The 12,513-nt window shown below is 46.0% G+C and overlaps 1 protein-coding gene across 1 annotated transcript in view; it reads right to left on the minus strand.

Moving 5' to 3' along the window:
* The window catches only part of Cadps (calcium dependent secretion activator), a 442,640-nt gene that overhangs the window by 156,362 nt on the left and 273,765 nt on the right, over positions 1–12,513 (minus strand). The window contains 1 exon segment of the mRNA XM_032917997.1: positions 6,668–6,734. Coding sequence (XP_032773888.1) covers positions 6,668–6,734 — 67 coding nt within the window.

Genomic DNA, 12,513 nt, shown 5'->3' on the forward strand with positions numbered 1-12,513 from the left:
CTTTACTGATATTGGCATTCCAAGGCAGTGCAGGGTGGCGCTCCAAGCTGCAGGCCCGCCTTCAGGACCCTGTTGTCACTGTGTATCCAGAACTGGCGAGGATGCTTCCCTTTTCTACATCTGGCCTATTGGCAAGGGGCCTGTGGCAAAGCAGGCCTACCCCCCAGCTTCCAGCCAAGCTCAAGGGGCACATTTACCTCATCCATGGATGTCAAACGCCTCGGTGAAGGACTGCCACATCCCTCACCCATTGCTTCCCTTTATGTAAAGAGACAGTTCTAAGACTTTGAACCCAGCCAGGGACAATTGTAGTTTCCTCCACAGTGAGACGGGTTTCTTTTTAAGGGCGATTAGGAAATGTGTGTGCTTTCTAGCTCCACAATAAGGTTGCGCTGTCCCGAGTCCTGAAGATTCAGAGTGAGAGGAAAGAGCATTCCTGTGGCAGGTTTGTCTGCTGGTGCCCTCTGTCGGTTTCTCATGAGAATTTTACTGCCCAATTTGGGATTCTGAAGAATGAGTGCACTGTCTCCTAGGCTAGACCAGAAGGAGAACATTCCTAAGGGAACATGAACTAATTTCTTATAGCAGGCAGAGCACCCCGATTCCTACAACAGATGCCTGAGTGCAAATGGGGTTGGCCGTCGAAGCTGGGTTCCTATACAGACAGGCCCAGCAAACCGTCATCTTTCAGCCTCAAAGTTCTTGTCTGTGTTGTGCTCCCTTCTTTCCCTTACTCCTCCTCCTCCCCCTCATCCCTGTGTATCTTCGTGTTACTGGGTAGTTACTGATATTCCCACATCATGTGTAAAGCCCATACAGTAATCACTCTATCCATGTGTAACTAAGTAGTCCCTGCCTATCTGGTCCCATCATGTGACTCATAGGAGGACTTCCATGTAGGAGACCAGTCCTTTGAAGGAGCACTTTTGTTCTGTTTAGAGTCCTATAAGCAAACCTGGTCAAATAATAATGAGCATTTGCTAAAGGAGTCTGACACACGGGGGACATAATCCATGACATCCTTCTCCACAATTTACAGTCTCTCCATGTACAGTATCAGCCCATTCCAACCTGTGGCTCGTCCTACCCACAACAAATTCTCCATGATGCCCTCAGCATGAAACAATGACAGGAGATGCAGCTAGATCTCTCCTAGAGTGACTTAGATCAGTGCTTTCAGCTGGCAACAGGAACCAGGGTAGAGTTTGTCAGTGAGGTTGGCCAGCAAGGCGCCAATATGCACTTGAGGTTCAGGTAAATACCACAGCAAAAGCGTGGGATTTTCAAGATGCAGGCGTCTACTACTCCTGAACCCTTTACTTTTTTCTTTCCTGTTTTAGTGGCTCTCTCTCTCTCCCAGTGCTGTCTGCTGCTGCCCTCTGCTGGACGTACTGATGACATACCCTGCAGGCTGAGAGGCTGTGTGACTTGGTAAAAAAAAAAAAAAAAAAAAAAACAAAGCAAACCAAAATAAAACAACCACTGCCCCCAACAAAAAACCCCAAACCAAAGCAGCAGCAGCAGCAGCAGCAGCAGCAGCAGTAACAACAACAACAACAACAACAACACAAACCTGAGTTGGCTCACTGGGAGTGTTTTTCCTTTAAGATTTGACAATTTACTTTAGAATTCAAAAGAGGGAAGAATATCCTTTGGACTATTATCCGAAGTTTTAGATGCATCTCAGGTTTCTCAGAACGCTTGGAGGTCACCAAGGAGCTAACAAAGATTTGGGAACTTAGAATGTTTAAAGATGCCATATTTTACTAAGAGAAAGCTATTCCCAGTGAAATGCAGGTTTCTCCCTAAACTGCAAATTGCGTCCATTTTGAGAAATTCTGGGACTGGACTCAGGTTCTCACACATTCTAGGTGAGCGTTCTCCACTGGGCTACATGTGGCTTTGGATTTATTTGAATGGAAAGTTAAGGAGCCAGGGAATGTTGTTGTAATCATGATCCTGGCAGAACCAAGGAGGTGAGTTTTGAAGTCAGAGTCGAAGCAGCACAGAGTAGAGATTTAATGGTCCCGATTGACAGGTGCGGGACCTGCAGGGTCTCATCTTACGTCAAGGAGAACTTTAGCAATGGTGCCCTGGGTACGATTGAGAATGGGCTCCTGGAATTCCTGAGGCTCCGATCAAAGTTTTATTTTACAGGTGACCAGACTTTTGCCATTTGGCTCATTTTCTGCTGCTTTTAAAGTAGGAAGGGGCTTATAAGGGAGTGGGCAGCCATTGCCAACATTAGCATCTGTGTGTGTACTGGGTCAGGGAAAATACCAAATAGGTAACTTCTTTGAAATCAGGCGAGTGAATCAGAGTCTTAGTTGAGATGGCTGAAGTACGAGTGCTCAGTTAGAGTATGATAGTACAGGCTTAGATCCAGGACCTTCATCGGATCCCCATAACTGAAAACCAAAAGTATAAGACAAAGCAAACCAGATCAAGATGTTGGGTGTGGTGGTGCACAGCCTTAATCCCAGCACTCAAGGAGCAGAAGCAGGAAGACCACCCGAATCTATATCTTTATCTTTATCTATATCTATATATCTGTGTGTATGTATAATCAGTGAGAGCCTGTGTTTATACACACACACACACACACACACACACACACACATATATATATATATATATATATATATATATATATAGAGAGAGAGAGAGAGTGTCTATCTAATAAAACCTAACCAACCAATCAAACAAAAGAAGCAGAAGAGAAGAAGGTAATCTCTAGAAAGCCAGTTTGGCTTGTTTCCTGTCATTTGCAACTGGAATGTAACTCTGTGTACACTCTTCCGCAGAACTCTGTGGAAACACATCCGTACAATTGTAAACCATTCAGTTTTGAAATGGTAGTGAGTCTTGATGGGTTGCTAAAATACTGCTAGACAAGTTATTTTATATTATTCAATGCCGTCTATCGTATTCAGCTGTAGTATCTGAAAGCTGAAATAATGAGAGATTTTAATCATGGTGTCTGTAGGAAACCAGAAACAGAGAGTATGGGTTAAGTAGGCTCTAGGACCTTTTGGGTGCATAAATCTCTCTGGGCACCAGACCTGCCTAGGTGTTCAGTTGGATGAGGCAGATGGCAGCCTGATGACCTGTGCTATGCTTCATAGCTAGCCGCTCATCAGTCACCATCTTCAATTTTTAAATTAATTTTATTTATGTATACGGATGCTTTATGTGCATGTACGTCTGTGAACCACATGGCTGTGGAGGTCAGAGGAGAGTGTCAGATCCTTGGAGCTGGAGTTATAACTGGGTGTGAAGCACCAGGTGGGTGCTGGGAATTGAACCCGTGTCTTCTGAAGACCACTGCACAATCACTCTTGCTCCGTTAGCCATCATTTTTGAACATGTCACGTAAGTACGTTGAGCCTCAGTTTCCCCCAGTGTTAAATTTGGAGAAAACTTATACTCACTGTAGCATAGATATCTGCAAAGACTGGATTTGCAAGCACTTTGTGAACTCTACAGGACCACAGAAATATGCTATTATTTGCAAGCACTTTGTGAACTCTACAGGACCACAGAAATATGCTATTATTATCAATTTAGGGGAAATTAAAAATATAATTTGGCAGTACTGACATTTGGGATGAAATACTTTGAAGAAGGGAGAAACCAAACACCTCCCTTTTTAAAACCAGAAATACTTTTCATATTGGAGAATAACGAGACACTTTTTGAGACAGGATCTCAAGGTTCAAGGTCGGCCTTGAACTTGCTACTCAGGCAGGGATGACCTTTAACTCCTGATCCGTTGGCCTCCACCTCTCAGGCACTCCTTACAGAAGCATGTTGATGATGTGCTGGGGAGAGACCCCAAAGCTTCATGCATGTTAGAGCCCGACTGTACCAACTAAGCTATGTTCCCAGTTCCAAGAAAAACAACTAAACAACTTTAAGATATAAATGGAAAAGAGATGAGACTTTGTGATCTGGGATGGGCGCAAGTTTCCCTTTGACTCTGCACTTGTACACCCAGGTCAGGGATTTTGAATCCTGAATGGAGCTCTGTAGAAATGGAATCTTTCTGGTTACCAATGGCTTGCCCGCAGTGTGGGCAGAGGTAGCGATGAAGTCCTATCTGGTCCTTACCACACTCCCACAGACTGACAGTGAGTCCCAAGGAACTCCCTGAGTCAGGAAACCAAAGCCCCTTGTCATCTCTGGGTTACAGGCTGCATCTAAACTTATAGGGCATGCATGTATTTCAGGGACCATGACTGAGGCGGCCTTGGTGTATATTTGCATATAATTACCCAGTTAGTTTCTTTGATCCTTAGTTCCATGAATAGGAAGCCATGCATGTAGTCTGTAGTCAACGTCATGAGACCAAGACAGGACACTAGAGGCTTTGTGCTGGCTCCCCCATCACTCTGATAAAGGAACTGACACGCTACCTCCAGAGGCTGTTTAGACTGGTAAGGGATGAAAGGTCTGATATCGCTGAGGCAGAGACTTGATTAGTGAGTGGGAGTGCTACCGTAAAAGGCAGAGAGCACCCCATCCTCATGAGAAGCCTCTTGGCATCCCGAAATGCATCTCTCCTGCTCTCCAGGAATCCCATAGAGCCTCCGACAGCCTGTGACCTTTTAGGTTTCTCTAAAGTCAGCACACAACTTTTTTTTTAAAGCCATGGTGTGATTCTTATCTCCTCTTAAAGGAAGTCTGTGTGTGAGGCCCCCAAACACCCGTGTTCCAACTGCACAGCACAGAACGGCTATTCTCTTCTTTTGGGTTCAGTACAGAGCGGGCAGACACAGCTTCTCTGACATTTTCTGAAAATCTCCGCCCACCCTGCCCACCCAGTCTCTTTCCCTAACGCTTCTTTTTCTAAAGAGAGAAGTCAGCTACTCATATGAGTGTGCGTGCACGCACGTGTGTACAGATGTGCATTACATTCACATGTGCATACTCTCCATTTTGGTTTTGGAGTCAAGGTCCCTTACTGAAACGGAAGAGGGCCAGTTCATTCAACGTGGCTGTCCAGTGAGCCCCAGAGAACTTCCCATCTCTGCTTCCTTGTCACTGGGATTTACAGCAGTGTAAACTATATATTTTTTATATGAGTTCTAGGAATCAAACGTTTGTATGGCAAAATCCTGATTTGAGTCTTCTCCTTAGCCTGAGATCAGCTGCTTCTAAACACCCTTTCATTTTCATCGACTCTCAGAAAAAAGTCACATGTTGAGTGAAGCACTCCTAGGTACTCAGAATGCAGAGAGACTCCATGTCCTGGCGAGAGAATACTAGCTTACTTTCTAGGAAGACGTCATCAGCTACTTCCTAGACCACAGGATCTGACTTCCTCAGAACCAGCTGGCATTGCCCAGAACGGCTCCTCTCTCCCTTTATCTTCCTTCCAGCAAACAGTTGCTAACGGCTTCTGTGGACACTGGGGACGTGTGTGAGTGTGGCATGGGTAACACAGGAGTACAATGGATGGATTGGAACGCAGCTAGCCCCGAAGCAGCACAAAGGCTTCGAGGGCATACTTGAGTCCTGACAATATAGTGTTGCCAGAAACTTCTACGGTCACTTATAACTGAGAGGGAGCTGCCTAACAGTGAGAGTCAATGCAGGCATGGCTCCAAACAGAAGTGAAATAACTCAAGAAGCACAATTACAAGGTGCCTTACTTTTGAAGATTGAGTCATGGCTTCTGTGCCCTAGTGGTTAGAGTTAAGGACAAATTTATTGGCAAACTGAAAAAGTTTGAAGCACAAACCAAAAAAAAAAAAAAAAAACTAAAAGCAAAAGGGGTCAGGGAAGGTTTGTAAAGATGTTTACTACAAGGCTCTGGGGAGGATTTTAGATTCATCTGGGAGAGGGAAGATATTATTTTAGACATTAGCAGCACATTATTGGTCTCTCTGTGTGAGTCTGCTTCTGTGTATAGGTCTGCATATCTTACAGGTGTTCTTTGTGGTACTGGCAGCAATAGTCAAGCTGGCAAAATCCAGAAGTCCATTAAAGAGGGACGTTTTTACAGGTATGGGGGGGACCCTCTGTGTGGTTCCATGGGTTTATAATCTGGAAAACCTCATGGAGCTCAGTGCTCGGGGCTTTGTGGTCTCCATGTGCCGTAACTCAGGTCAAAAGTATGCATGTAGATCTCTCCTGAGAGACACACCCAGAATACAGCAAATACATAGGCGAATGCCAGCAGCAAACCACTGAACTGAGAACGGGACCCCCGTTGAAGGAATCAGAGAAAGGTCTGGAAGAGCTTGAAGGGGCTCGAGACCCCATATGTACAACAATGCCAACCAACCAGAGCTTCCAGGGACTAAGCCACTACCCAGAGACTATACATGGACTGACCCTGGGCTCTGACCTCATAGGTAGCAATGAATATCCTAGTAAGAGCACCAGTGGAAGGGGAAGCCCTGGGTCCTGCCAAGACTGAACCCCCAGTGAACTAGACTGTTGGGGGAGGGTGGTAAAGGGGGGAGGATGGGGAGGGGGACCCCATATAGAAGGGGGGGGGGGTTAGGGGGATGTTGGCCCAGAAACCGGGAAGGGGAATAACAATCGAAATATAAATAAGAAATACTCAAGTTAATAAAGATTAAAAAAAAAGTCTGCATTCACCCTGCCGCATCTGTAATACACACAGCTCTTGAGACGGATGACAGAGTTGAAACGTTACCTGCACCAACACAAAGAACCTTTTCTTCCACCTCTTCCACACATTCTTACCAATGGTCCATAAGTACCTGTAAGGAAAAGGAAAACCAGAGCTGTATCAGCGCCCGAGTAATGGTTCTGTTTACCTCACTCACCAGGAATCCTGTCCCTCATCCACCAAGAGGCTCCAACACACCCAAACAGTGTGAGAGGAAGACCCGGGCCCTAGCCTCTCTCCTCTCAAAGTTCATGGTGCATTCCACATCGATACTTGACTTTATGATTCACTTGATGTTTTCTTTTAATTGTCTGTGGCATCATGAATGAAGTCATGGGTTTGATATACTCATTATACAGAACGCACTAGAATACATACTAATCCATGCTTGTGTGGAACACTGAAATGATCCTACATATTGCCCATTTTATGAATACACTTGGGGCAGGCTTAGTCCATCAGGCAAAGACTAACATTTTGGTCCATGATGGAGCTTCTATCTGCTCTCCCTCCTCTTGACCTCTGCTTCAGACATTACACAGAAGCCATGGGGTTTTCTAAAAGGGTAAATCAGCCTACGAGCTTCTCCCTATAAATAAGGGCTGGGAGTCCTTAGGCAGGGTGCTTAGGCAAAGGTCCTATCTAAGATGTGCACACGAGCTGCTGGTGGAGAAGGTGTGCACATAGAGAGGGAGTGAGCCAGTGTGCGAGGAAGAGATGGTGGCCGGAGCACAACTCAGGCAGAGTGGTGGCCAGAGCGCTGGAAGCGTGGTGGGCCCACGTTATAGCTGATGTCACCTCCGTCAGTCGTGTGGTGTAGATCACTCGGCTGACCCTGTCAGCACTCTCACTATGTGACGAAATCATGTATCAATATATTCATGGAATTTATGGACATAAGAGAGAGGCTCAGTCAGGGCTTGGGAGAAGTGACATTTAGTCTTCTGATTCTTGTTCTGTCAATCATCCAGACAGGCGGGGCAACTGGCTTCAATTTTGATGTTTTGCTGCTGGAAGGATTCTGTTAGACAAGGCTGCTGAAGTCTAAAAAATGTGTCTTGACACTGGCTGGGGATGGAGCTCAGTCGTGGAGGAGCTCAGTTGTGCATATGCAAAGTCCAGGATGTCAGCTCCAGTACCACAAGAAACAAACAAGTAAACAAACAACAAACGCATGTAGAAGGAAGCAAGCACACAGACAAACAAATGTGACTTGGATGTGAAATGTTCCCCACACAGCTCATATGTTTCAACGCTAGGTTCCCGGTTGGAGATTTGGCAAGGCTGTGGGATGTTCAGGAGGGGAGTCTCGCTGGAGGAACTGGATCATGGGGTGTAGGCCTTGATGCCTGGCCCAATTTCTTGTTCACTCTCTGCTTTCTAAGTTTAGATGCGATGTGAGCAGCAAGCCTCCCCTCCCGCTGTTATTCATCCCCTCATGAGAACCTGAATCCCTTTGGAACTGTAAGCCGGCAATACCCTGTCTCTCCTAAGTTGCTCTGGTCAGGATACTGCATCAAAGCTTTAAGAAAGAAACTAGGACAACAAATAAATAAACAATAGGTGCCCACCAAGTGTGATCCTTCTCACAGAGCATCACTGTGTCCAAAGAATGATTCCTCAGAAATTAGGACCATCATTGGACTGACGTACACAAGACACACAATAGTTCGAGATAGAGGCTAAGGTTGTAACTCTCCTCTTTTCTGAAATTGTGTGTGGCAGGTTCAAACCCCTGTCATCTTGTTCTGACCACGCCTACAAGCCTATCTAGCAAGGCACCCAGCTACTGTATGTAGCAAGAGAGTTATAGTTTTTTGTAGAGAACTTAAGTAGACGTTCACCAGAATCCACAACAGGATTGGCTTTGAATGGTTAACCCTGCCTTCCTCTAGGCACTTGGCATGGATTTATTATAAACCCGGAGAGGAATTGAGACCTTGAATAAGGAACCATTCTGCATGGAGTTTGCACCACCACTGAGTGGCATGAGCTAGATTTAAACTAGAGTCACTTCACTGTAGAACATCTTTCCCCTGTACCCTTCTAGGGTGTGCCTCCCCATCTAGGGTCAATAAAGATTTAGAATATAGCAGGGCTGGGGAGATGTAGTGAGGAACTCCAGAGGGGAGGGATGAGAGGTACTGATAGGCACTGCATGGTAATAGCACGGGAAGCCATCATTGTGTACCATGCACTCCAAACAGTGAGAGCAAACACATGTAAATGGTTTTACCATGGGAAAACGATCCATGCTGCAGGTACTGGGTATTTTATCCTGACGTCACTTACACAGTGTGGGCCTGAGGGATGTTAAGGCGCCTGCCAGACAAGCATGAGGACCTGGGTTTGCTTCCCCTGGAACTACACACAAAAGCGGGTTTGGTGGCCTGTGAGTGTAACCCCAGCACTGGGGAGACAGAGATAGATACACAGGAGCTTGGGGCTTGCTGGGTAGCCAGCCCAACATAAGGGTAAGCTCTAGAATAATCAATGACAGATCCTGTCTTAAAATTAAAGTGAGGTAGACAGCTCTAGAGGAATGACACCTGAGGCTAACCTCTGACCTCTGCATACATATACGCCAACATCCCCCTTCACGCACGCACGCACGCACGCACGCACGCACGCACGCACATACTACACAGTGTTTATATGTACTGGAGAGTAACTTGGTGGTATCCCATAACTGTGCATGCATTTTTGATTTTACATGTCAGTTAAATACATTTATTTACATTTAAAAGGTGAGGAAACAATCCCCCATGAGTTGCTTTTCTAACCAGAGAGGGGTTTCTGTTAGAAGGCATCTGAGAGTGAAAAGCTGGTGGGATCAGAGGAAATTCACAATTCTCCTTGGGAAAGTATCAGTTGGTTTGTGTAAGGGTGGGGCTCTCCCTCCGAGGCTTTCCTCAGAATGGATTGCTAATGTAGCACATGCCAGAAGGTGTCAAAACTGAGAGGCTCCGAGGGCTGCGAGGCACCGTGTCTGTCTAGTGAGCCCCGCATCGCTTCCTCCCGGAACAGAATGCACAGTACCTGGAGCAGATGGACGCCATGAGACTACAGACACACAGGTGGCTTCCCGCTTCGAGCCCCACTCCCAGCACACTGCTCAGTGTGGCAGCATTAGTGTTCCAGGGCTTTCTTCTGGCTGTCTGGAAGCCTGGGCTGACCATCCGATAAGTTAGCTGTCCAAGGTGCACTGAACGGAAGCACAGTCCAGTGCTTATGTCTGGGGTGGAAGGTGACACCTAAGAGGGGATTCTGGGGTAGTCACCAACTCTTCTTAAGTTAGTCTCCTGCCTTGCAACATGGGGATAACCTCCTGGGACTGCAGAGACACACCCCCAGTGCATAGCATGGCAGGGGTAGGTAGTGTCTGGCAAATGTGAGGTGGTATTGTTCTTATGCCCCTCACCATGACTATCAACAGTAAGCTCAGGGGTGAACAGGACTGATTTAAATTTACAGTTAGTTTTTGGGTACCTATCTGCTCAGGAAGAAATAGTGAGGTGACCCATCTGGTGTTGGAACTCTGGCTATGTTTTCAATCATGACCTCCTTGTCACATTTTATGAAACCTTCTGAGTGGGATATTGATATTCCTGTCGAGGGTTTCTGTGTTACAGGGAAGGCCAGAACTAGGACTAGCAAACCCCAAACAGAAGCAGGTGGTGTATTTGGTCTGCACAGCATTTCCAGAATCCCTCAAACTAGACGTGTCATGTATGATCCCCTGGCCTCAGTGTCCCTCTGTCCTAGGACTCTGTGGGAGGGAGGCAGGGTGGCAATGCCTGCAACTGGTGAATGTGTATGTGTGTGTGTGTGTTTGCCTGTGTGTGTCTGTTTCTGTGAGTCTCTGTGTATGTCTGTATGTCTCTGTGTCTGTCTGTCTGTCTGTCTGTGTCTGTGCGTCTCTGTGTGTACGTGTTTGTCTATGTGTCTTTCGGTGTGTGTATGTGTATGTGTGTGTACAGCCTTTGCTCTCTCTCAGCACTGTGATTTTAGTATGTGCTAGGAACTAGCTCTGTTCACTAAAGAGCATTTATTACCAAACTCGCACGTGGCAGGGGCTCACGGTGTTTAAGAGTGTAAATGGTTTATTGTGTATTTTCTTCCAAGTCACCTAGTCATGGGCACCAAGTGCAGAAAAATGGCATTTTACAGAATCCCCAGCCTCTGGGTTTCTTGTGTGGGAAGGGTGGTTGAGGGACTGAGTAACACTACATTTTGAGGATCCCTGAGGGTGGTGTTGGTGCCACTTTGGTCTAGGCATAAAGAGGGAAGGGCTGGGGCCCTTGCTTTCTTGGGTGTCTGTGCATCCAAAGAGGCTGTAAGGCAGGGCGTTTTTCTTGGATGGCCTTTACAACTATTTTATGATTTTTAAAATAGCATTTAAACTTATTTATTAATTGACAAAATTATATATATTTATGGTATACAGAAGGTTGGTGTGTGTGTGTGTGTATGAATGCAATGGTTAATTGAATTAATTAGCTTATCACTTTATATAGTCTTGGCTTTTTTTAAATGATGAGAATGCTTAAAGCCCACTCTCCTAGTGATTTTTCAGGTGTAGTGATGTACTTTTAACCACAGTCACCAGGTTGAACAGCAATTCTCTTGAACTGATTTCTTTTGGTCAGAAGGCAATTCCTTCTTAGAAAAGAAAAGAAAGAATAGCCCTCCTGGGCACTCGCCCTGCAGACTGAATGAGAACAGGAGAAAGGCTTGAAAGTGTTCAGGGGGAAGGTGTGTGCTGGGAAAAGGTCTGAGGAGTGGATCTTTGTGAGCCAAGGCGAGCCTGGTCTATGCAGTGAGTTCCATGTCAGCCAGGGCTACATAGTGAGACCCTGCATCAGAAGCAAAACCAAAAAAAAAAAAACAACTCCCATCTGAAAGGAATGAAAGCAGGCAGCAGGTATGGCCCCCATCATCACCATCACCATCACCATCACCATCACCATCACCATCACCATCACCATCACCATCACCATCACCATCACCCCCACATCACCATCACCCCCACCATCACCATCACCATCACCATCACCATCACCCCCACCATCACCATCGCCATCACCATCACCATCACCATCACCCCCACCATCACCATCACATCACCATCACCCCCACACCATCACCATCACCATCACCCCCACCATCACCATCACCATCGCCATCACCATCATCATCACCATCACCCATTCTTTTGTGTAGTCAAAGCTTGTGCCACATTTCAAAATTTGTCCTATACAAATGTTCTACATGCAGTAAATCTTTTAAACTTCACAGTACTTCCACGATACCAGGACTGTTACCTCTATTTGATATGAGCGAAGGGAAACACAGAGAGGCTAGGCGCCTTCCTGTAGCGTAGCTAGCACTCAGTGCCTACAACTGCCCTTGGCCATCTCATCTTATTAAGAGAAAATGTGTAATAAAGAAAGTAGAATGCAGCCCTCAACGTTCAGGTAACCCAAAAAGAGGCAACAAAACAAGAACAAAGCAAAACAAAACAACAACAAAAATCCCCACGAGATAACAAGGACACAAAGACCTGATGTAACAAAAGAAGGACAAAGCAAGATAACAAGTGAGGGCCCAGCCATCCAGACCTGTGCTGTACAAGACTGAGGACCTGGGTTTCATCCTCAGATGCCAGGGCGAAAGGAGAGAACCAACTCCCCAAAGTTACCCACTGACTTACACATGCATATTGTAGCACATACACTTGTCCTCTGCCTCTGTCTCTCTCTGTCTCTGTATCTCTCTCTCTCCATTCCCCCTCCTCCTCTCTCTCCCCTCTCTTTTTCTTCATCTCATACACATACATTTTTGAAAGCAATAACTAGCAAAATGTCATA

Source organism: Rattus rattus, chromosome 12 (genome assembly GCF_011064425.1).
Source record: "Rattus rattus isolate New Zealand chromosome 12, Rrattus_CSIRO_v1, whole genome shotgun sequence".
Lineage (NCBI taxonomy): Eukaryota > Metazoa > Chordata > Mammalia > Rodentia > Muridae > Rattus > Rattus rattus.